The 26,991-nt window shown below is 40.9% G+C and overlaps 1 protein-coding gene across 1 annotated transcript in view; it reads left to right on the top strand.

The window, feature by feature from the left end:
- DLGAP2 (DLG associated protein 2) overlaps positions 1-26,991 on the top strand; it is a 287,488-nt gene that overhangs the window by 79,404 nt on the left and 181,093 nt on the right. The window contains exon 4 of the mRNA XM_075557186.1: positions 8,267-9,336. Coding sequence (XP_075413301.1) covers positions 8,267-9,336 — 1,070 coding nt within the window. The remainder of the gene's footprint in view (positions 1-8,266; positions 9,337-26,991) is intronic.

Here is a 26,991-nt window from a genome sequence, read left to right on the forward strand (position 1 = left end):
CACCCTCAAGCTATGACCTGATTGACAGGCTAGACTCCACCCCAACACTTTTATATATCTTCAAGTAGACATGAATTATGTAACTACCATAGAAGCAGAAAGGGAGTCAGTATAAGTCTAATAATCAACCAGACTATTCTACAGCCCGACTGATAGTTTAAAAAGAAGAAAATAATGTTTTATTTAATTAATTTGGAAAAAATACACTAAAACATAAAACCTGCATTTTTGTTGTTGTTGATAATGTAACAAAAGTCTCTCTGTATTACTCTATATATTTGTTATGGTTTTGTTTGTTTCCATTTTAGTTCAAAAGTCTTTTATATATAATGGGGTTATATTTTTCAGGATGGGTATCAATAATAAATGACATGGAATGTGAGTGTGGTTTTCCCATAAGTTAGCAGATAAAGTCAGATTGTGATACATGTGGACAAGTAATTGGATTAAATGAGATTCAAGCAGAAGAAGAGAAAGTTGGCTTACTCTATGGAGAAATGACTGCTAAGGCTGGGATAGGTGACTAAGTTGATATCAGTCCCTTCTGGCAGCTCTCAAATTCCAGGCAGTTGGCAGCCGGTCTGGCTGGTTTCATATGGAACCCTCAGGTAGACAAATGAAATCACTCCTTACTTATTCGTCTAATTTTAAGCAGACCATGGTGCAAATGGCTCACATTTGACTGCTCTCTAAAAGGTGGATGGTGTGAGCCTACTCATAGTGCCAGGGAAGAAAGGCCTGGCGTCTGCATCTGTAAAGAGTAATGACGAGAAACTGTGTGGAGCAGTGCTACGCTGGGACAGATGGGGTCAGAACTGACTCCATGACATCAAGGTTGATTGGCGTTTGGGTAGTGTTAGCAGAGTAATTGGTGCTAGTAATTTCGGTGCTGGGCTGCTAACAAGCACGTTGGTTAGGCACCTTGCAAGAAAGGCCTGATGATCCACTTTAAAAATTAAGCCATTAGAAGCCTCTTTGAGCAGGCCTTCTCTGGTGCACATGAGAGATGCAAAAGTCAGAATTAACTTACAGGCAGCTGTGGGTGTGGACAGCAGGTGCTCTGTGCCTGGACTTCCAGATCTAACACTGCTGCTATGTGTGTGTGTGTGTGTGTGTGTGTGAGAGAGAGAGAGAGAGAGAGAGAGAGAGAGAGAGAGAGAGAGAACCCTGTATGCTCTTTGTACCTTCTGTTGCCTTGGCCTGAATTGATTAAAGGAGAATATGCAGGAAAAGCATCGGACACGGTGTCTTATTTCCCTTTCCACACTTAAATTTCATTCTTATAAAGAGTAGGCCAAGAGCCCTCACTCATCTGTCAGTTTGTCCTACTGTGGTACCTTGCATGTTGCTGTGACACCGTAAGCCTATAGCCAGTACTTCAAATACCAGCAGTCACCCATGGTAAACTGGTTTCAGGAGAGAGTTCAGACTAAGAACAGAACAGGAAGAAGGAAGCATCTTTCTACTGAAGACCTAGTAGCAGAACATTGTCCACTGTGGGGCTGAAAGATGCGTTCCTCGGGATGGAAGGCACTCAGAACACAACTAGAGATCTGCCTCCTCAAAGCAGAGTCAACCTTGAGAAAAATGAGGATGTAGCAAAGCTTTGGGGACCCTCCTTTCATCATGGAGGGGGGGTGGTGGGGAGGGGGCAGTGAGGGCAACTCAAAACAAGAAGAAACCTCCATTAATAATCAGAGCATTGAATATGTGAAGTATGACTCTAAGAAAATTGGAAATAACAAATAATGGGGAACATGGAATGTATGAAATATAACTCTAGGAAAGGTGAAAATTACCAAAAATGCATAACAATTGATATCTTCGTTATTAGTGACCTGGAATGAACTGACACTGCCCATTTGGAACTGGACAAGTATGTGGCTTACTATGCAGGGAATGACAAATTCAAAATGTATGATATAGCATTCATCATCAAACAGATTATTTCAAGATCTATTTTGAAGTACAATGCTGTCTGCGATAATATCTACACCCCTACAAGTAAGTCCAATTAATACAACTATTATTCAAATTTAGCACCACTACTAAAGCCAATTATAAAGAAATTGAGGAACTCTAGCAATGTCTTCCGTCTGAAATTGATCAGACGTGCAATCAATACCAATTGATAATATAGGTCATTAGAAATCAAGCATTAGAATCAAAGAGGAAGGATCAATAACAATGTGGAAAATATGGCCTTATTGATGAAACAGAGCTGTAGATTGCATGATAAAATTTTACAAGCCCACCAATGTCTTCATTTTAAATACTTGTTTCAACTGTGCAAGCAGAAACCATACCCGTGAATCTGGAAATATCGAAAGTGAAATGCATAGGAATCAAATGTACTGTATCTTTGGTTGGAATCAATGGAAAAACTCTATAGCATCAGCCAAAACAAGGCCCTGGGCCAACTATGGATAGACAATCAATTGTTTATATGCAAGTACGTTCAGGTTGAAGCTGTAGAAAATTAAAACAAGTCCATATGAGCCAAAATACAAACAAGTATATCTGCTCTGAATTTAAAGACCATCTCAAGATGATATTTGATGTATTGAGCACTAATTATGGGAAACAATTAACTCTGGGATGGCATCAATAATGTCATACTTGAAGAAATCAAAAGGTCGTTAAAGGCAAAAAAGAAAGAAAAGTTCAAAGTGTATGTCAAAAGAGACACTATAACTTTCTCTTGAACATAGAAACTTGCTCTTGAACATAAAGAAGAAGTGACAGAGAAAAAGAACTGAACAGAACATTCCAGGGGTAATCGAGAAAAAGTAAATTATTATAATTACATTTACAAAGATCTTCAGTTGAAAAAAGGTAACAACATGTTCAGTATATCTCAAATTGAAAGTACTAAAGGAAAAGAAATCAAACCTTAAGTAGCAGGAGTAGAGGATTCTATAGACAAAAGAATGAATGAAGCTGGAAGAACCAGAAGTGGAAGGAATAATCTCAGAAACACATAAGGAGTAAGTACAAAAAGGAATTGGGGGACATTCAACCATTTCATAATCAAAAACCCAAAGATTTTGAAGGAAGAAGTCCAAGCTGCACTGTGAGCATCAGCAAAAAAGAAGGCACTGAATGTTGAAAGAATACCAACTGAAATGTTCCTCCCACCTGATGCAGGGCTGGAAGCACTTCACGAGTGTATGCCAAGAAATTTGGAAGACAAGGACTTGGCCAACCTACTGGAAGAGATCCATAAGTACACCCATTCCAAAGAAAGGTGACCCTACAGAATGCACAAATTATCAAACAATATAATCAATATCACATGAAAGTAAAATTTTGTTAACAATAATTAAAATAAAACAGTTGTAGCAGTCCATCCATGGGGGGCTTGGGGAGCTGGATTCAGGAAATGATATGGAATGGGATATGACATTGCTGCACCAGAGTGTACTTAGCTGAAAGCATCAAATACCAGAAAAAAATGCTTTCTTTTCTTTTAGTGACTGTGCAAAAGCATTGGACTGTTTTCATTATACCAAAGTAGAAAGTTTTGAAAAATGGAAATTATAGAATACTTACCTGGGTTCAGGTGGAACCTTTACATAGATGAAGAGACATTCAATGGAACACAGTAGAGAGACCTACAATAGTCTACATCAGGAAAGACATGAACCAGTATACCACAGGGTTGTATCCTTTCACCAGACCTATTAAATGTGTATGCTAAACAAATCCTCCAAGAAGCTGGACTGTGGGAAGAAGGCTCATTAACAGCCTTTGATATTCAGATGACACAAACGTGTTTGCAGAAAGCAAAGAATATGTGAAACACTTACTGATAAAGATCATAGACTACTGGCGTTAGTATAGATTACAGCTCAATGTAAAAAATACATATCCTCACACCTGGACCAATAGGCAATATTACTATAACCAGAGGAAAGATAGAAGCTGTCAAATATTTCATTTCACTTAGATCCACAACAAATATTCATGAAAGCAGCTGCCAAGAAATCAAATGACATATTCCATTGGCCAAGTCTGCTGCACAAGAACTAGTTGTGTTAAAGAGTAAAGACGTCACTTTGAGGACTAAGGTATGCCTGACACAAGCTCGAGTATTTTCAGTAGCCTCATATGCATGTGAAATGTGAGCAATGATAAGAAAGACCAGGGAAGAACATGTACCTTATAATTTGGTGTTGGTGAATAATATTGGAAGTACTGTGAGGCGCCAGAGAACAAACATATCGATGTTGGGGAAAGCATGGCCAGAATACTCTTTAGAAGCTAGGATGGCATGACTTTGTCTCAGATACTTTGGACATGTTATTATGAAAGGTAATTCCTTGGAAAGGAACACCATGCTTCATTTAAAAATAAAAGGAAAAAGAGGAAGACCTTCAATGAGATGGGTTGGCAAAATGTCTGTAAGAATTGGCTCAAACACAATAATTATGAAGGTGGCGCAGGCCCAGCCAGTTTGGGGTTCTGTTGTCCGTAGGAACTCTGTGAGTCAGATGCAGACTCAGTGGTACATAACAGCGACAGCATAACACACCAACAGTCTCATAAAACTCAACACTAAAATTTATATTTCAGTCTGCATTGGGGGTAAATATTATGTGATAATGAATAATGACTGTAATCGGTACTTTTGCTTGCTTAATAACAAAAAATGGTATAGTGAATAGCTGGAAATTAGAAAGCTAAGTTGCTTTCCACACGTCGTGTTTGTTATTTCATTTGAACAATAAGAAATTACAAGCCCCTAGGTATTTATTATCTAGTCTGTAGACATATAAAACAAAGCTAACTACAGTACAATTGCTTACTATACTTTTTATTATTGCCTTTATTTACAGTACATTATTATCTTGTTATTGTAATAATTTTAAGAGGCGGGGTATGTTTCCATGCATGCATCAGGGAATTCAATCCTGTATAGTGAAATGAGAATGCCTTATCATGTTGCATAATCAAATTTAATTCATTTCAGTTAAATCTATCTTTTATATTGTTCTCTTACATCATAACATTCATAATATAGCTTCTACGCTAAACATTAGACAGAAATAAAATGCATGAGTGGAACAATAATGAGCTTGCTTTTAAAATGAAGGAATATTAGAATTGCATTAAATTACGTATTAATGAAAAAATAAAGCAAAAAGATAATAAGATGACAACTGTATGGTTGCATAAAGTCTAGAGTACAGTACATAGTTTTGCTATTTATCAGTTTCACATAGAAGTTTCTTTGAAAACTTGCTTTTAATTATATTAAAATGTAATATAATCCAAATAGCCCCTCCTAATACATAATTTGACTACAAGAAAAAGTGCCACACCTAAAAACATAATAAAGCTATTTATGTATCCTTACATTGACATTGTTCATGGTGAGAGGTAGGAGGGATCCACTTAAGGCCCTTAGCAGGAGAAACAACCCCAAATCTTTCTCTGAGTCCATTCTAATCCCCTAAAACCTTCAACCATCTCTTCTATCAATCACTCTGAGGTGGTTGCTGAGAGTTAAAATTGACAGGATGACAGTGGTTTGACTCCTTTTGGGAGGAAAAAAAGCAAGTCAAAAGGGGTCCACCTTTCCCAGCAGGCCCCTTTTATTTTCCTAGGAGGGAAAGTTTGCCAAGTCTAGGCCCAGTGGGGAGAGAAACATTTGTAGGCAGCTACACCTTGCAGGGAACCATCATGCCCTAAGGGGAGACCAAAGGGCAAACCACAAAGATCCAGCCCTCACTCTCCAAACCAGGCCTGTGTTGAAGACATCCATCTCCCTCCAGCCCACCCCACAGCCCTAGTACACTCTCCCTGGTTCAGGCCAGCAGGGCTTCTGGGAGACTTCCGGCCACAATTAACCAATGGCCACAGCCCAGGAGCCAGAAGGAAAAAAATCAGTCTGAGGTATGATTAGTCTTACTCCTAACATGTATTGAATTTATGACACTGTGCCCGTTCTTTACATTTTACTTGGCTAGCTGATATCCTCTGCACAACAGAGATGCTGCCTGGAAGCTCCGAGTTCCTTGCACTGGTCATTTGGTAAATATTCCTGGCAGGTGATATTTTTCTGACATTATATTACATTAATATCTTAAATTAATTTCATTTTTTAGAAAGTGGCCCATAGAAATGATAGGGGGAATTCCTACTGATGCTTAACTTTCTTTCCCATTTCTGGGCGCCCTCGGAGTCCATTTGGAAGTCTGCTGTAGTCAGTGTGAGTGGTATTTTCAGATTCAGGGTGATCAACCCTGCGGATGTTTGTGGTACCCTCAGGTAAAGACAGATCGATGCCTGACCAATTCATTTATGACAAGATGTCATTACCACGAACACTGCTGTGTCAATTTCCATGGTAACTGAAAATAGAAAAGTAGGCAGTAAGCTAACACTGGACAAGAAAATGGGTCAATTACATAGCTCAGGGGAAAGAAGGACCCCAAGGGGGGTAGAGGTTACGTGTTGGGCTGCCATCCTCCTAGTCGGCTGTTCGAAACAAGAACCTTGCTGCTCGAGACATCAGTCACAGTCTCGGAGCTCACAGGGGTTGATGAGTCAGCAGTGACAGCATGGCGGTGAGTGTCCGAGATGGGAGGGTAAGAGCAGAGAGAGAGAGAGAGAGAGAGAGAGAGAGAGAGAGAGAGAAACCTGGTCTTGGGGAACATATCTTCTATTTCCCCAAGCAGACGCACTGGTCAGGGATAAGATGTCTTCCCTGGTGACATTTGAATGGGAATGGAGAGAGCAAAGAGGCCTCGCTAATGTCCATACATGGGGAAAGCCCTTAGGATTCTGCCTTTCAGGTTAGGTTTCCACCTGTTCTCATTGAAATCGGCTCCGTGGATCCATCGATGTTTTCTGCATCTGTTTGGCTGCTGGTCGAAGGCAAAATCGAATGTGGGAGTGAAACTGAAACACTTGGAAAGTAGCAATCAGAAATGAAGCCTGGGGCTGCACCTAGTGAACCCTGGCATACAAGCTCGTAAATAAACACAAACTTTATAAATGCAGACCCCAAAGAACCGAAAACAACTATAGCAATGCTCGTCCTGCCAGTGACCACTGAGAGTGTGAGTTGTGTCTGACACCGTTACTTGCCACGTTGCCTCCCAGCTTTGTCCCACAGATGAGAAAACCGAAGGTTGGAGAGGCTACATAGCTCCTTCACACATGCCTACATTAGGTTCTAACACACGCTGTGTGTTTCTAACAGCCACTATTTCATCATGAGACTCAGCTGCGTCCATGACCAAAACACACCCCCCAAATCCAGGAAGTCCAATAGCCAAACATAGCAAGTACGCATCCACATCCACCGAAATGTCAATATTTTATTATCTGCTTATCTGTGCGTCACGTAGCACAGTATCTAAGGAGCTCTTTCGAAACAGCAGTGCGGTGCTCAGTTGCTAACCCGAAGGCTGGCAGTTCAAATTCCCCACCTGCACTCTCATCCCCATGTCCCCCCTCTGCCAGGCTGAAGACCTGGCAACCTACCCTCCATCGTTTACAGCCTAGGAAACCTTCGGGGGCAGCTCTGCTGTGTCGCACGAATTGCAATGAGTCAACAATTTATATGATGGCACTCAGTGAGCACAATATAGCGTCTACTGTGGACACGGGTTTTTGGTTTGTTTTACGGAACTCAGTTGTGTCTTTGAAAAACCAATTCAGAAATGGAAAGTGAGGAGACCACTGCTGAGTCCGCGTTTGGACTACAGAAACATATTCTCCACAAAACCGCTTCAGTTCCCATGGCTGCACAGTGAGCATGTGAATGTAAACGACTATTTCACGATTAACATAGTCACGTGCTATGCATTCACCTGCCAAACAATATTACTAATTAAATGGCAGAGGTCATTTTAAAAAGTCCTTAAACTGAATCACCATAGTCAATCTACTTGAAATATAACTAGTGTGTTTATTTTAATCAAATTGTTTATCTCTTTAGTCCCACAAAACCGCTGCCAAAGGACCTGGTGATGTTAGCAGACATCAAGTATTGGCAGTTAGAAAATAGCATCTGGGACTCTCAAAGTTTATCCTTGTTAATAGTATTATTTTGGGGACCTATGCAAGAAGGTGGCATGAAATTATTATCCATATGAACCTTCAGACCCAAACTGAACACTGCACACACACACACACACACACACACACACGGTTTGTTTATCGGGTATCAGATAGTCTGCTTTTCTAACACATAAGAATTTGCGTCACTATTTCTACAAAGTGTTTAATGACATTCTTGTGTTTTTCTCAACAGACCAGCAGTACTCATGGTCGCTGACTCAGCACTTCAATGAAGAAAGATACTCCCCTGCTCCGAGGAATATGAAAGGATTATCTGGGAGTCGCAATCAACCACAGCTATGTTCTGGTCACACATGTGGCTTGACACCCCCTGAAGATTGTGAGCATCCTCATGAGCACCTGCACCATGGGCAGGAATCTCGGCAGTCCTACTTGCTCAGCCCGACGGGCAGCTGCCCCATGGACCACCATCGCTGTTCCCCCCGCAGTTCCATTCATTCCGAATGCATGATGATGCCCATGGTGATGGGCGATCACATGTCCAGTAGCACTTTTCCCAGAATGCACTATAGTTCGCATTACGATACAAGAGACGATTGTGCCATGTCTCATGCCAGCACTAAAATTAACCGAATTCCAGCCAACCTCTTAGACCAGTTTGAGAAGCAGCTCCCTCTCCACAGAGACGGCTTCCACACTTTGCAATACCAGAGGGCTTCGACGGCCGCCGAGCAGCGCAGCGAGAGTCCGGGCAGGATACGGCACCTTGTCCACTCTGTGCAAAAGCTCTTCACCAAGTCCCATTCTCTGGAAGGTTCTTCCAAGAGTAATGCCAACGGGGCCAAGGGTGACAGTAGAGTGGAGGACCACCACCACAGCCACCACGCGAAGCACAGCAAGCGGAGTAAAAGCAAGGAGCGGAAACCTGAGAGCAAGCATAAATCTGGCATGAGTAGCTGGTGGAGTTCGGATGACAATTTGGACAGTGACAGCACTCACCGAACCCCCAGTGTGGTGCACAGGCACCCCGTGGATCACATCTCCCACTGCTCCCCTGAAACTCTCCAAGGCCCTTTTGGAGATCTCTCGCTGAAGACCTCCAAAAGCAACAACGACGTCAAGTGTTCAGCGTGCGAAGGATTGGCCATGAGCCCCGACGCAAAGTACATGAAGAGGAGCTCCTGGTCCACTCTGACAGTAAGCCAGGCCACGGAGGCCTACCGCAAGAGCTCCCTCAACTTAGATAAGCCGCTGGTACACCAGGGAATCAAGCCTTCCTTGAGGCCATGCCATTACCTTCAGGTAAGGCGCTTCAGTGTGAGCACGGCCATGTGGCGTAGGGCCGTTAATAGGGAAACGCCACGCAGGAGATGAACAGACCTGCTCTGGAAGAGCCTTTGAGGCGTGCTGAGTTCTTTCTTTGAACTAAAACCCTACACAGGATGGGCCAGTTCATGTAGTGCTTTCAGTGTGGGGGGAGGTGGGGTGGAAGGAGGGGAGGAATTAGCAACACCAACAAAAATATATTAGCCCAGAGTAATGTGTTTTCATTTGAAATTTCATCATTTGGGCTTATGTAAATTGCCCTACAGCTTTAATGAGTTCATTTGCCCTACTTCACAACAGCATCTTTCAGTCTTCATAAGCCAGTGAGCCTGATTGTAGAAAATGCATCTGCTTCTCTGTGATGGGGAGGAAATGAAGGCAAGAATATACTAAAGGCAGAATTACTAGGGTTGTCATCCTGTGGAATTCGCCATGTTATATAATTTCTCTCTCATCTCTGTCTCCTACTCATGCCATCACTGAATGTGCCAGGGGGGAGTATCAAGTATCAGCCCACTGGGAGGCAACTTCCTCTTCTACAAATGCCTCTACAATTACTTCTATCAGCAGACAGTTCTATCAACAAAGCTTCAACGCATGAGGTCTTGTCTTTAATATATAGCACATATATATTTTGTGATCCAATACAAAAATCACTTTTTCTTGCCTGAGAGCAGCTGGGCATTGATTTTAGAGAAATCTTCATAGACTAATGAGTAATATGCAATGCTAGCTGAGTCATCAGGCAGTCAATTAATGGAACAGATAAACAACTGTGAATCTTTTCATGAGTCAGAGGATGGTAAATCCTTTCAACACCATCTAATACCATCCTGGTACATTGTCCCAGAAGCAATGCTGAATTTTGAAAGGAACTGCTAACCAAATTATTTTCACAGTTGTTTTCAAACAGGTAAATGAGTGATTAGACAAAATATTATTTTATAGTAATGGCAGAGCTTACACTTTGCTTATAGTTGGCAGACTAATGATAGCACAATGTAAAAATTTACCTCTACATACATAAGGAAGCACAACCAGTTGGGTCCAGTTCAACTGCATTCATCGCCACAGAAGAAAACTGTCTTGATTTTTCCCCTGTGTTTATACCTGGACAATCTTGAGTCCTAGGTCTCCCGAACACTTTAGGATTAGGTGGCATTATGACTTTTGTGGCATTACAATGTTTCTTCCCTATATCTTCCTAACTCTAAAGGCTATATTGGTTTGCATTTCATCTACCCTGGTATATCCTCCACCCACACCTAAACGCTGCAGGACTTCAAATCACCTCAGATCCTACTTTAGTCACAAACTTTTTCTAATTTTAGCAATTTCTCCTTTTAATGAGCACCCTTCTCTCTGCATACCAACAGCTCTTGAATTTTTTATATATTATGGAAAATATCTATTACATATAAAGGTCAACAGGTAATAAAATGAACCCCAACGCACCCATCATCCAGCTTTACAAAGTATCCTCTAATGGTCAATCTTGTATCATTTGTATCCCACCCACATTCTCACCTCGATTACATTAACATATAACTGTATAAATATTTCCATATTTCTTTCCAAAAGGTCCTAACTGAAAGACAAATACTTTCTTTTGGAGAATAATTAAAAATATCATCATGAAAACTTTTTCAAGCAATAATTCCATAATACTTTCAAATATATACTCAACATTTAAATATCATTGATTGTTGGGTTTCATTTTCCGAAGTCTCTTTGAATTAGAATCGTGATAAAGGGCTTACACAGGAAATGTTGATTTGTCTTATGAATTTTTTTTAAATCTGCAAGTTTTTTTTTCCTTTTCATCTCTCTTCTTGCTCTTTTCTCTTATTTATTTATTTTGCTTGTTTGTTTTGGGATCTGTTTATTGGTCTGAAAAGTCCCTTCAATTTGAAATCTGTGGTTGCCTTCCTGTAATATCAAAAATGTTTCTCTCATTCCTTCATTACTATAAATTGGTAGCTAGGTCTACTAGTTCTTGAACTTATCTGCTATGTTGGTCTGGGTAAACTAGGGAAACAAATCCACAGAAACCCATACATGTATAAAAGAGAGCTTTATATAAAGGGTAAGTGTATATTCAGAACGCATCCCAACTCTATCCAGTCCAAGCCTATAAGTCTAACTTGGCCCATATGTCAAACACCTATCCACAAAGTCCTCGTCAAACTCACAAAACAAACACAATGACACCAAATGCAGAAGGATCACAGGGTAGTGGGTAAAAAATCTTTGAATCCAGTGGCGGTGTAATCATCTCAGCGCTGGCAGGGGTCTCCACATGGCTGCTCCAGCACCCAGGGATGCGTCAGGGTAGGTCCATGTGGTTTCTCCTCAGGGATGGCTCTCAGGAAGTGAGCCTTCCCAACTGAGGCAGAGAACTGGCTAAGGCAGCTGCACACTGGTCTGACCATCAGAGAGCAAGAGACAAGAGAACTATAAAGGTGAGGCTCCCGGAGCCATTTTATCTCTCCGCCCTTTAATTAATCCCACATGTGTTTATCAGCCAGCTGAGCATAATAAACCGTAACTATCTCATCTGTCCATGGCTTGTATGCTTGTGTTGCTCACTCACTGTTTGAAGTTCATTAGTCATACTTCTCAGCCTCTAAGCATCTTGAGGATACGAGTTCTGCCCGATCGTCTCCTTCTTGTAGGGCTTCTACACTTCAGCAGAGGGCACATAGCTGCCAGGGGAAAACTGGCAGAATGACTGACTGATGTAAGCGATCGTGAGTTAAGTTGGAGCTGTTGTCTAGCATTACACATTTCAAAGCCTTCAAAGCAGTATTTCTTTCATTAGCAACATATGAAAATGACAGGTTGTCATGTGACCCTATGTCGAAAATGTGATGCAATAGAATATAGAATTAAAATAAAATCCTCTTGGGAGTAAATGCTGTTCATGACCAAGATGAGAAAAAGACAAGGGAAACAGCCACCATGCTCCACCGCCGCCCAATTCCAACAACTGTCTCGTTTCTGATGACGAGCTTCGCCAGTTCCTGGGTGAAGTTAATAGCTACATAGTCCACGTCCTGGCTAACAAATGTCTTGGGCATCCGCCTAGTATTCTTCTTGTGCTCATAAATAATATATCCTCAGAAGTTAAGGTTGAACATTATCATCCAAAGTCCAGAAAATATCTCCAGCTGCAAGCAAAACACTGCCAGGTCCCTGGTACAGCTGTATTTATGGCTTTGATCGCCCCTGGTCCGTAGCCAACGCACTCTTCCCCCGGAAGATGGCGCTCTTTCCAGGAACAACGTCCTCGCCTTCTTTGGCGCAGCCTCTAAGTGAAACCCACCGCATTTCCAGACGCAATTCTGTGATGTTTTGTTTTATTTTAAATTTACCTTCCTCGTTGTTCGTTAGAAGCCAGGGCTGGATCACTTCCAAGGAGACTTATGAAGATAAATATCACATATTATACTCTTATCTTCTACGGCTGCTTATGTCCTAGGACTGAATTGAATTGATGTCCTGCATTTTCATGTTTGGTCCCTGGGTTTTGATTGAATTAAACTCTCTGGAGTTTAATAAGCCTTGTTCATTTTTCACCAAAACCTAGAGAGATTCTGAACTGAGCAAAGACATTGCTTTTCATTGTCACCTTTATACAGATTATGTAGTTAACATTACAGAGAAATTTTTTCATGTTTTTAAGGCTGATCAAAACAGACAACAAATAGAATTGAAAGACCGATCCTTTTTTTTCCTTTTCAAATAGCACTTCTTTTTATTTTTCTACATCAGCAAGACAAAGCATTTAAATTCAAGCTCTTAATGAATACCATTTTGCTTTGGCTAAATGATTCAGCTTAGTTCAGTGAACAAAAAGCACACTGTGTGATGTACTGTGTTGAATGTTAGGAATTCAGAGATTAAGACATATGCTTGTTCCTGTCCACTCAGACAGCAGACAGAAGCAGACTGTGCCTCTTAGAGGAAGGACAGGTGTCCAGTACCTGTCCCTGACACCCCAAAGCAGGCATCAGCTCCTCCTGGCCAAGGGCCACTACTTGGCTTTTAAACCAGTGGTGCTCCACCACCTCCGCTTCTGTCCTTATTTCTCTCCTTTGCTTTGCTTTCCCTCTTCTTCCCCTCTTTCTTCTCCCTTCTCTTTTATGCTCTTTTCTGCTGTTCCCCTGCTTCTCCAATGGGACCCCTCTTGGTGAAAAGTTTTTAAAACTCAGTGGTGACTATGTAATTCTCTCTCTTAATACATTATGAGCATATGATTTACTTATACAACTTAATGTTACTGTGGTTGTGAGGCCCTGTAATGACCTCATACACAAAAGAATGAAACGCTGCACGTCCCTTTGCCACCCTCACATTTGTGCCTATTCTTGAGCCCATGGTTGTGGCATGGTGTCAGTCAAACTCTTTGAGGCCTTCCTCTCCTCAATGCCTCTCTATTTTGCCAAGCATGTGTCCTTCTACAGCAGGGGTTCTCAACCTTCCAGATGCCGTGACCCTTTCATACAGTTCCTCATGTTGTGATGACCCCCAAACATAAAATTATTTTGTTGCTACTTCATCACTATGATTTTGCTACTGTTATGAAGTGGGCGACCCCTGTGAAAGAGTCTTTTGACATACACCCCCATAGGGGTCTCAACCCAGCAGGCTGAGAACTGCTGTTCCACAGGAACTGGTTGGCTCTCCTGACAACATGCCTAAAGGATGTAAGATGAAGTCTCACCCTCCTTGCCTCCTAAGAACCACTCTGACCGCAATTCTTCAAATACAGAATAGTTTCTCCTTTTAATAGTCCATGATATTTTCAATATTCTTCTCCAGCATGATTCAAATATATCAATCCTTCTTCATTCTTCTTTATTCAATGTCCAACTTTCGCAGACATATGAGGCCATTGAAAACACCATGGCTTGGTCAAGTCACCTTCATCCCCAAAGTGGCTTACTTGGTTTTTAACACTCTACAGAGGTATTGTGGAGCAGATTTATCTACTGCAGCACATCGTTTGATTTCTTGACTGCTGCTTCCATGAGCGTTGATAGCGGATCCAAGAGAGTCAAAATCCTTGGCAACTTCAATATTTTCTCCATTTATTGTGATGTTACTTATTGGCCCAATGTGAGAATTTTGATCTTTTCACATTGATCTGTAATCCATACTGAAGACTAGAACCCTTGATCTTCATGCTACTCACCTTCAACAGGCAAAGCTGTGTCATCTATATATTTCAGGTTGCTAATAAGCCTTCCTCCAATCCTGATGCCTCCTTCTTCATATAATCAAACTTCTCTGATGATACACTCATCATACTGATTGAATACGTATGTTGAGAGAATACAACCATGTCGCACACCTTTCCTGGTGTTAAACCATGCAGTATTCCCTTTTTTCCATTCACACAATTGCCTCTTGATCCATGGACAAGTTCCTTATGAGGAGTGTTCTGGAGTTCCCATTCTTCTCAAGGCTATCGTCCAATACCTTGGTAAAGTAATTAAAACACAATTAAACATTCTTCTCATATTCTCTGCTTTCAGCCAAGATCCACTTGACATTAGAAATCATATCCCTTCTCCCTCATCCTCTTCTGAATCCAACCTGAACCTCTGGCAGCTCCCAGTCAATATACTGCTGAAATCATGGCTCAGTGATTGCTAACAAGATTTTATTTGCATGTGATTTCAATGATATTACTCTGTAATTTCTGTTGAGTCTCCTTTCTTTGGAAAGGGCTTAAAGATGGACCTCTTCCAGTCAGTTGGCCAAGTAGGTGTCTTCCAAATTTCCCGCCATAGACAAGTGAGTCCAGGTTTGCATCAGCTTCTTGAAACATTTCAATTAGTATTCCATCCATTCTTGTAACCTTGTTTGGGTCTAATGCTTTCAGTGCAGTGTAAACATCTTCCTTCAGCATCATTGGTTCTTGCTCATGTGCTACCTTCTAAAATGGTGGAATGTTGAGTGGTTCTTTTTGGTACAGTGACTTTGTATATTCTTTCCTTCTTTTGATACTTCCTGCATCATGCAATATTTAATAGTTTAATCATTATTAAGAAGAGTTATGCAATCATCAACACAATAAATTTCAGTATATCTTTCTTCTTTCCCATAATCATTGTTATCAGTCATTTTCCCACAACCTCCCCTGTTGTGTCTCTAGGTAATTATAAATCCAGTTACAGTCTTTATAGATTTAGCTATCCTGAATTTCATATACAGAAACTCATACAAAGCAAGAAATAAACAAAGAAAAATAATGTTAAACAAAATGGAGAAAAGCCTCAATCAAAAAAGAGCAGAAAATATTAAAAATTGAAATGTTTAAATGAGTCACAAGGGAGATCAACTGATAAGGCATTACGTTTGAATCTACGTCCGTCTGTCATATTCAGCTTCACAATGTTCTCTGTATGAGGGGAAGGCTATTCACCTCCCTCAACTACAGTCACAGGGGATTGACAGGAAGCTGGATCAGTGTGGGGACCCTACAAATGGATTTTGGGCTTCCACTGTTATTGATGGCCTTCTGCAAACTGAATGTTCAGAATTTGAGATCTGATACCTTTCCCTTCTTCAGATTTGGATGTTCTTATTTACAGTCCTTGAATCATACAATCTGATGTGCTTCTTCCATGTGGACTTAGTTGACACTTTACTTAGATGGCTGCTTATTTGAAGACAAGTCTTTAAGACCCCAGAGGATGTTCTTTCAGATAGCAGGACACCATCTGGTTTCTTCACCATACTTTGCTATAGCACCCATATCTTCAGTGATCTCTTGATGAGGCAAATATGGAATAGGGTCATTTCATAAGAATGAATTATTCTTAGATTGGAACTAAAATTAAGTGAGATCCAAAATTCCATTTATATGTCCATGGTTTATTATGTCTTGAGTTCACTTGAGAGACATCATAGTCATTTTATGATAGAGGACATTATAAATCATTTCCTGGAGTACAAGGTGATAATATTGTAATGTCATTAATAAGCCAATGGTATAGAATTCAAAACACTGTTGAGAAAAGGAAATTATACCTGTATAGGCCAGCTTTTTAGACCACAATATATGAATTGTTGGCAGGTACAGATTAAACATGTGCCTGGACACTATTTACAGGAACAATGTGGGTTAGTGGTAGGGAAAATATTTCAATAACACTCATTCACATAGATGGAACCATGTCTACTAGACTAATAACAGTCATAAGAGAAAAAGGAGACCATTATAATAGTAAATGCATGACAGCCTCAGGCCACCATTTCTTGGGCGCCCTCAAAACAAGAGCACCTAACCAAAGTCCACTGACCACCATTTTCCTGGTCCTGGGAGAGCAGTCATCGTGACTTCTTACACTAGGGTTCCTCTTTTGATTAGTGTTGTTCACGGCTACCTTTGCATCACAGAGCAGCTGCATGTTGGTGCGTGAGCTTCTGGGCCTTTTAGAGACAGTTTGTTCTGTCTAGTGACTCGGGAGTTTCAACAGGAGCCATGAAACATATGGCAATTAAATGGGGAAAAGGGGAGTGATATTAGAAAGTGTGAGAGGTGTGGGAGAGGGAGAATATAATACAATGAATAATAAAGTAATAAGTAGCTGTCTGGATAAGCAAATAGAGATGTTAAAATGGGAAATGTAATTTAAGAAGGGAAATCAGGATTAATTTGTTTCATGGAAATATATCGCATAAGGAAAAAGATAGTAAATATTTCAATAACACCCAAAGAGATAATTGATGGAGCAGGAGAAAAGTTAAGCACATATAGAAATCAGAAGAGGATTTATGTATTCATAAGGTAGACGGATATGGAAATCATATTAAAGACAAAAAGGGAAAAGATAGAATGACAGAAAAAGAGAAAGAGAAGAAGATTGTTAAAAGAAAGAAAAAAGACAAGGAGAAGAAGAGCCCCAAAGTGTGGGCGTGTACAGGAGGGACAACAGAGAAGGAAGGGTGGGTTGGGCTTGGGTGTGGGGCCTGGCGTGCTGCGGTTAGGCCAGCATGAATGTGAGTGAGTCTGGGCACTCAGAGGAAAAAGGCCTGGCCCTCCAGGCCTTCCTGTGTCTGCCTTTTGGGGGCTACATATTCTCCGTAGATTTGCATCAGAAGAAGAAGGGGGAGATGCCTAGAATAATAAAAGTATGATAGCAGACCTAAAGTACAAAAACCAAAGAACATAAAATAATTAGTAAACCACCTGTTGGGTGAGAATTTCTGCTTCTTTGGTTGTGATTCTGCAAGTGCCTTGGAGAAATGTAGGAAGCAGGGCGACAGGGGAAGGCAGAAAAGAAAGAGAAAACCAATGGCAAAAATGTAGCTCGGGTCCTGAGAAGGTCAGTGGCAAGTTCACAGGAGGTCTGCTCGCCACAGAGAGCTCGGAAGGTGAAGGAGGAAGGCTGGCTGGGGGAATTACCTCCAGGGCCAGTAAAAGCTGGCTGTGCCTGGGAGGCAGGGCACCCGCTGAAGCAGCTCTTGCCACTGGTCACTAGGAAAAGGGATCTATCAGCAGGCATCGTTGTTTTCCCACTTGAAGGAGTTTTGGTCTACTCAGCTTTTAAGTTGATTGTCTTCCTACCAGGAAGTGTAGGTGACCCTCCTAGTGAAACTGTCCCAATAGTTGCTGAGGGGACCTCCTGCGGGGTGTATAATCCACCGACACAATTCTCTTGTCTGGAAAATCCTGTTCCATAGGGTTAGGAACAATGGTCTACTTTGCTTTTGACATCTGCCATTCCTCCATTTTGATCCGCTGGGGAGAGAAAAGAGGAAAGAATCAAAGGGCAAGTGATGGAATAGATACTTGTGAGCAATAAAAATTGTTCCCAGATTTAAAAAATATTTCCCACTCCCTCTCTTCACTCTACTATACCTGCATCACTTAAAAAAGTCCTTGTGTGCTAATCAAAGGCCAGTTTTTCAGTCATGCGATGAGAAAGATCTTCAACTCTCTATTTTCGAAACAGTTGCTCTGATGATGCAGCGGGCTAAGTCGTGGCTGGTTGAACACAAAGTGACCAGGTGAAACCCACCGGCGCCTTGGGGTAGAGAGCTGCAGCTGTCTACTCCTTAACGAGTCGCCATCTCAGCAAGCCTATGCAACAGTTATGCAGCGTCCTACAGGGTTGCCAAGAGGCTTAATAAACTCAACTGCGAGAGATTGGCTTTTATATTGTGTATAGTGTCAAGATTTTTGTCTTTTAGGTATCAGGGTGAAAGTTTAGGTAGGAAATTAATGCAGTTCCATACAATGGACAGAAATAGACTTTTTAAATGACATCATCTTTCACAATTATATTTGTTCAACATATCACTGTGAGGTAGTCCACCCAAAAAACGAAAACTAAACCCAGTACCATGGAGTCAATCTCAAACAGGAGACCAGTCTTCTGGGAGCAGACAGTCTCCTCTTTAGGTAGTGAAATCATACTTCTTTTACTGAAGAGCGCCAGTCTTGGCTGTTGTTTCTTCAACGGGCATGCTGAAATTCTTCCCAGAAATTTACAGCGCTGGTCTTGTTTTCACACAATTCAGAAATAACAACTAAAATTTAACTAAAGAGCTGAGGGTCTTGAATGACCTTTCAAACCATGTAGACTGTGTTACTACTGAAAAAAATTTTATCAGTCACTTTCTGTCAACATTCAGAATTTAAGAGTCAGTGGGTTTATGTCAACTCTCAACCATGTTCTACAGAGTTGAGCACGGTGATCTTCCACAACACTTCTTATTTGTAGGACCTTCCACCTTTTTGTTTGCTCCTTCTTGATTCTTCTTCTATTGACCTGATTGATCTTCTTCTATTGATCTGCCTCCACCTCCTCCTTGCCCAGTCTATACATGCGGTGAGCAAACTTTTGAGATGAAAGAGCCAATCCTGTCCTTCAAAACAATTTAAAAATTATTCAGGAGCCATCTATATATTTTTCCAAACAAATGAAATCACCATAATCTTTATAATATCCTTCAAATTTTTATAAGTGAAACTATGATACATTTATTTTCCTTTTCAATTTTACTTTGGAACGGCATATGACTCCTGAACCTCAGTTTGCTGACCCCTGGTCTATACTTTTTGAGTGTAACTTAAACTCAATCTATATACTGATAACTTTCAAATGTTCATAATATTCATCCTCCTGAATTCCAGACTCACATATACTCCTACTTTAATATCTTCAATATATCCCCCCTTCCTTATTTGTTCCAAACATCTGGAATCCAATTCATACAAGCACCTTCTGCTTATCTGCATCCATTTTTCATGCAGCTGCAGAATAACCATTTAAAATATAAAGCAGGTTTTAGAGCAAATGTTCTCAACCTGTGGGTCGCGACCCCTTTGGGGGTTAAATGACCCTTTCACAGGGGTTGCCCGATTCATAGCAGTAGCAAAATTACAGTTATGAAGTAGCCACAAAAATAATTTTATGGTTGGGGGTCACCACAACATGAGGAACTGTATGAAAGGGCTACGGCATTAGGAAGGTTGAGAACCACTGTCTTAGAGCACAGTACAATAAGTTAATCACAAAGGACCAAAGTGTATGACCTAACTTACATTTTTAAAAAATAGGTGAACATCTACTAGTGGTTACTAGGGGCACAAGGGAGCAGCAAAAAGTGGGTTACTGCTTAGGGAGTACTGACTTTCCGTTTGCAATCATAGGGAAATGACAGTGATTGAGGGTAGGGTTGCAAAGCCAATGACTGTGTTTGATGTCAATATATTGTATGCCAGTAAAAAGAATTGGTAGCAGTTGTTTGTTAAATGTACCGGTATTGATAAGCATGACAGAAATATCACCCTCTGGGCTGCTCTGGTCCTTTGGTCTTAGAGGTCCTGGCTCCGTGGGACAGCCTAGTTCATTGGCCTAATGCCATGTGTGCAAGTGACCATCAAAGGCCAGCAACTGTTTCCTATTCGCTGGGAGCAAAGGAGAAAAAAAGACAGTCAGGAATGGCAGGCTATGGAGTAGGTGGCTCATTGCCTCTGTGATCAACTGTCCATGAGGTCTTGATAGCATTGCTGAATATTTTGACAAAAAGTTTTTATAGAAGTATCATAATTTTTAATGGGGGTAGGCTATGCAGAACATAATTTCAAAAGCTTACGGATTGCAGACTTCCTAAAGCCAGAGAGATAGGAGGAATTCCAAAACTATTGCTCCCAAATGAACTTTAAACTTCAAACAAATATAGTCTATTGAGTTTTCTTAAAAGAAAATAATACTATATATAAATTGTAAAGAATGTCTTCCTAGAGGATTGAATTATTTTAGGAACTATGTATATGGTATCAAAATGATAATAGTCAAAAACTCGATATGAGATTTAGAGGGCAGTGAATTTAAGCTGTTGCTGGTAGATACTATTTAGTCGGAATTGATGACATATAACAGAACTCAGCACTGTTAGGGCCTGCATCCTCCTCACAATCTTCCCTAGGTGTGGGTCCATCGCTGCAAACACTGCCAGTCCAGCTCCTGGAGGGCTTCGCTCTTTCTGGCTGACCCTCGGCATCATCGAGCTTGATGTCCTTCTCCGGGGACTGAGCCCTCCTGAGTGCACATACAAAGCACAGGAGGCAAACACTAGCCATTCTCCTTTCCAAGAAGCATCCCAGCTGGCTTCTTCAATATAGTTTTGTTTGTCCTTCTGAAAGTCTATAAACCAAGCCAAACTGATAGCCATCAGGTTGACAGTGACATGTATTGACACTGAAGGACAGGCTAAATGCGTTCATTTATAGCTTCCAAGGCTGTAAATCCTTTCAAAGGCAGATGTGGCATCTACGTCCCAAGGAGTGGCTGGTGGAGTTAAACTGCTCACTTTGAGGTTAGCAGAGCAGTGAATCAGCCTTTTCTCCATTTGTCTTGATGATACCGATGGGTACAGTTGTAAGAATGTTGGACTTCATGACATTGAATTGTAATCCATACTGAGGGCTGCAGCCCTTGACCTTCATCAGCAAGTGCTTCAAGTCCTCCTCACTTTCAGCAAGCAAGGTTGTGCCATCGGCATATCTCAGGTTGTTTGTTAATAAGCCTCCCACCAATCCTCATGCCACACTATTCTTCAGATGACCCTACTTCTCTGATGATTCCTCAGCGTACAGATTAAACAAGTTTGGGGAAAGGATACAGCAACCCTGCCCACACTTTTCCTGATTTTATCTCATGCAGTATTCCCCTTTCCCTTGCATACAATTGCCTCTGCATCCATGTGCAAGTTCTACATGAGCACAAGAAAGTACTCTAGAATTCCCACGCTTCTCAAGACTATCTATAGCTTGTTAAATCGATACAGTCCAATGCCTTGATCTAGTCCATGAAATGCGTGTAAACACTTTGCTGGTAGTCTCTGCTTTCAGCCAAGACCTCTCTGCATTAGCAATGGTATCCCGTGTTCCACTTCCTCTTCAAAGTCTTGCTCGGACCTCTGGCTGCTCCCCGTTAATGTACTGTTGTGCCCATTGTTGGATGATCTTCAGTAAACGTTTGCTTACATGTGACATCAATAGTATTATTCATAATCTGAGCATTCATTCTATTGGGTCACCTTACTTTTGATGGGCACAAATATTGATCTCATCCAGTCGATTGGCTAAGTAACTGTCTTCCAATTTTCCTGTCATAGACGAGTGAGTACTTCCAGGGCTTCATCGGCTTGTTTAAACATTTCACTTGGTATTTCATCAATTTCTTTTTTTGTAAAATCATTTTATTGGGGGCTCGTACAAGTCTTATCACAATCCATACATACATCCATTATGTCGAGCACATTTGTACATTTGTTGCCATCCTCCTTCTCAAGACATTTGCTTTCTACCTGAGCCCTTGGTATCAGCTCCTCATTTTTTATTTCCCTCCCCAGCCCCCTCCTTCAGGAGCCCTTGATAATCTGTAAATTATTGTTATTTTGTCACGTCTTACACTGTCGATGTCCCTGGAGGCTTCTTGTCCCCTAATGCCTTCAGCACAGCTTCAACTCTTTCCTTTGGCAGAATTCATGTGCTCCCTCCTGAAATGGTGGCATGTTGACTAGTTCTTTTTGGTACACTGACCCTGTGTAGTCTTTCCATCTTCTTTTGATGCTCATGACACATTCAATATTTTGCCCATAGAAACTTCCAATATTGCAAGGATTTTTGTCTTCCTTGGACCCATAATCAATGCTCATAGAAGGAGCCATTAAAAAACCAAAACATACATTGCATTAGGTAAATCTGCTGCACAAGACCTCTTTAGAGTATTGAAAAGCAAGGAAGTTACTTTGAGAACTATGGTACCCCGACCCAAGCCATGGTGTTCCCAATGACCTACTGAGCATGTGAAAGTTGGACATTGAATAAAGAAGAATGAAGAAGAATCGATGCCTTTGAATTGTGGTGCCAGGAAGGAATATTGAAAGTACCATGACTGCCAAAGGAGAAACCGATCTGTTTTAGAAGTACAGCCAGTGTGCTCCTTACAGGCACAGATGACAAGACTTTGTCTTCCATGATTTGGATATGTTGTCAGAAGACACAAGTCCCTGGAGAAGGACAGCAGGTGTGGTAAAGTGGACAGGCAGCTAAAGAGAGGAGGCTCCGGACAAGCTGCCTTGACATAAGTGGCTGCACAATGGGCTCGACTATAGGAACAGTTGTGAGGATGGCACAGAGCTGTGTGGTGTTTCATTCTACACTGCGCGGGGTTGGTATGGGTTGTAACCAACTCACTGGTATCTAACAGCAAAAGTTTTCAGCAAGCAAGGCTGTGCCATCTGCACATCACAGGTTGTCCATGAGCCTTCCCTCAACTCTGATCATGTGTTCTAAATATAGTCCACCTTCTTGGATTATTTGCTCAGAGCAGATTGAATAAGAATAGTGAATACATATCACCTTGACATACATTATTCCTGGTCTTAAAACATTCAGTATCTCCTAGTTCTTTTCAGAGGACTACCTGCTCATCTATGTGCAGGCGTCCTCAAACTACGGCCCACGGGCCACATGCGGCCCGCTGAGGACGTTGATCCAGCCCGCTGCGTGTTTTACTCCTATTTGTTTTTTCACTTCAAATTAAGCTATGTGCAGTGTGCATAGGAATCTGTTCATAGTTTGTTTTTTTTTAAAACTATAGTCCAGTCCTCCAATGGGTCTGAGGGACAGTGAACTGGACCCCTGTTTAAAAAGTGTGAGGACCCCTGATGTAGAGGTTCCACATAAGTGCCATGAAGTGTTACAGAATCCCCCTTCCTCTCACTATTATCTGTACTTTGCTAGGAGCCATGCAGCCAAATGCCTTCGCGTGGCCAACAAAACACAAGTGCGATGGATGTATGGTTTGTCATGAGAGTCGTAAGAGGCCCCAATAAAATTTTTAAAAAGAAATAAATAACCCATCTTTCTGATAGTATCTGCTCTCCATCAAGTGTTCAATAATTCAATAAGGGTGTTCACTAATGTCTACATTCTATTGAGTTGCCTGTCTTTGAGTGAGCACAAATTTGGGCACGAATACTATGTTCCAAACAGAAACTATTTCACCTTTCTTAGCAGAGCTCTTAGTGAGCACCTCTAGTGTGGCATCCTTCTGTCAAAACATTTCAATTCGTTTCTCTCAGGTCCTGTCCTTTGTTTTTCCTCACTGCCTTCGGTGCAGCTTGGATTTCTCCCGCAATCAGCCTTGATCATATGCTACCGCTGAAAGGGTTTAATGTCAGCCAACGCTTTCAGGTGTAACTATCGAGTCAGTTCTGACTCAGCAAACCCACAGGATGAATAACGCTGGTCTGAAGGTTTATGTGACTATAACTCTTTAGGAAGTAGAAAGCCTCATCTTTGTCCTGAGGAGCAGCTGGATGTTTCAAACTGCTGACCTTACAATTAGCAGTTCACATTTTTCAATATTTTTCCCACAGAATCTATAAATGCTGCAACTCAAGGATTTTATTTTTTCCTTCTGTTTTGTTTGGTATTTGTTTTTTAGATTGACAATTGTCAAGTTATTTCTTCCCTTTTGATTTTCCTACTCCAGGTCTTTGGCCACTTAATTTGTAATGTTTTACTCTGTCTTCTGGAATTGCACTTTGACATATTTTATTTCTTTGACATATTTTATTCAACTGTTTCATTTCATCATTTTCCCGTTTGTTTTAGCTTCTCTGCATTCATGAACACATTTCTAAATCTCTTCTGGCATCTATATTGATCTTTTCTTTATTTCTTTATTATTTTATTATTAAGCTTTTCTTTTCCTTTTTATTATTATGAGTTGGAAGTTCAGACATATATCATACCATTGCATATTGCAAATACATCAAGAATTGTACAATTGCTACCACAATTCGTTTCCGAACAATTTTTTTCTACATAGACTCCTTGACATCATCTCCTTTCATCCTACTGCCACCACTGTACCTCCCTCCCCACAAACCCCGTATTCTATTTGCTGTCCCTATAGGCTCATCAGTCCTGGGTTTCATAGACTGAAAAATGGAAAATCAATAACACAGCTTCAACAGGTGATCTCCATTGACATAACACCTTTGAGATAAACTCTAATATGAACAAACAAAACTAAACAAGCCAAAATTACAGGAAAATTTATCTCCTATATTTTTCATGTCCTTTGGCTTTCTTCATATATGGTGTTCTCAGTGTCAACGTACAAGTCATCTGATCTTCGGTCATTAGTGCATAAAATCTATTCTTGAGATGATCTTCAAGTGTAAATGAGATATACTCAGTGTGGGCTTCATGGACCTCTTCAATGTTTGTTCCTCAGCTTCATCTTGGACTTGCATGTAAGCCATTGATAGTCGGTTCCGTGGTCTTCCTCTGGTCTTTTTCTAGCTGAGGAGATGAAGCTTCTTCATCATCTTTTTCCACAATTCTAATCAATTTGATTCCTTTGTATTTCACTTGGGTACTTCTGCATTTGTAATTGAGTAGAATAAAGTTGTTGGATAAAGATGTGTCCAATGAAGTAGTCACAGTTGTTCCAAAATTTAATCATGTGGCCTCCAGCACCATTTTTACTACAGGTGTCCTATTTTCTAATTAGTGATCTTTCCATCCAACATAAACAGGTTAAATACCAGGAATTGTCAATGGCTCATGATTGCATGTGTGATCAATTGTAGACTGGAGAGGTTAATAGAAGTCTTCAGTTTCTTCAGGTTTGCCGTTAGTGGCTTGTGTGTGTACTTGAATAAGTCATATTAATGAATCTTCCTTGTAGGCATATTGATATCGCCCTGTCACTGACAGGTGGCATAGTGGTTTTGTGTTGGCCTGCAATTCGCAAGGTCTGGAATTCAAGAACATGAGTGGCTGTGCAGGAGAAAGACAGGACACACTCTCAGACACTATGACGTCGCTGTGAACCGGCATCGACTTCCTAACACTGAGTTTTCTTTGTTATCCCCGACAGTAGTGCACCTTAGGACACATCTGAAATATGTTCTTTTCGCAGTGGATGGGTTTTAGGGCATAAGGAGGACTTTCTCAGAAAAGGAGGGTGGGCATGATTGCAAAGCTCAATATAATCCAAGACTCAGAGGGAAGTGGACTTCTTGACATTAGAATTCGTGTTTGTTTATTCTGTGTGTATTCTCAATAAAAGAAAAGAAAATAGCTTTGAAAAGCTTTGCTTTCCAAAATGGCTTCTGGGGGAGCTCCCCATGGAATCTTTGCCAAGTGCACAGCAGATCTGGAATACAGGAGTCCCACAAGCTCACTCTCCCGTGTCCTCCCAATGGCTAGTGCGCATCCTCTGCATGTTTAAAAATTCATTAATTGACTGAAGAAGACATTTCCCTAGGGAAAATTACAGCTTGTCATAGTATTTTTCTTTCTTGGTTTCAACACCTGAAAGAGAATGTTATTATAAAACTCCAGTCCTTTTACCTGTACCTTGCTGCTTGAGAAGAAGGAGTAATATTTTAATATGCAGTGTTGAACTATCCTTAATGCAAGAAACAAGAATATAAAAAATAGTTTTGTCAACTTAGGGAGATGCCTTTTTATAAATTATAAATATCCCTCTTCATTGTATGCAACTAGATAATTAAGATAATTAGTTATAATGCAGCAAAGACTGAAAATTGGATTTGCAGAAATGGGTTGCTATTCTTATGAGAATCTATTCGTTTGCTCCTTCATTAGCTCACTGGTGTTTATAAAGCCAGTTAATATTTTGGAATGAGTGCTTGTTCAGGCTTATACATGGTCTGCTGATTTTTAACCGTGGAAAACACCAGACGAGGTTATTCCTGAGACATAGCGCCATTTTAGCACTACTCAGAGGGCTTTGTGTTTGGTAGTCTTGATACATAGGCTTTAGAAATTGGTATGTTGTTCTTGTTAAGTGCCGCAGAGTTGGCTCTGACCCATCGTGATTTCATGCTCAGCAGAATGAATACTGCCAGCCCTGCATCCTCCTAACAATTGTTCCTATACGTGAGCTCATTTTAGCCACCGCGTCAATCCGTCTTCTTCTTGTGAACTGAGTGAGCGTGAACATAAAAACAATTGTGAGGCTTGTTCAGGACTCGGGCAGAGTTTCATTCTGTCAGACGTAGGGTCACTGGGAGACGATGAGTCGGAACCGACTTAAGAGCTTCTGACCCCAGCCA

Source organism: Tenrec ecaudatus, chromosome 8 (assembly GCF_050624435.1).
Source record: "Tenrec ecaudatus isolate mTenEca1 chromosome 8, mTenEca1.hap1, whole genome shotgun sequence".
NCBI lineage: Eukaryota > Metazoa > Chordata > Mammalia > Afrosoricida > Tenrecidae > Tenrec > Tenrec ecaudatus.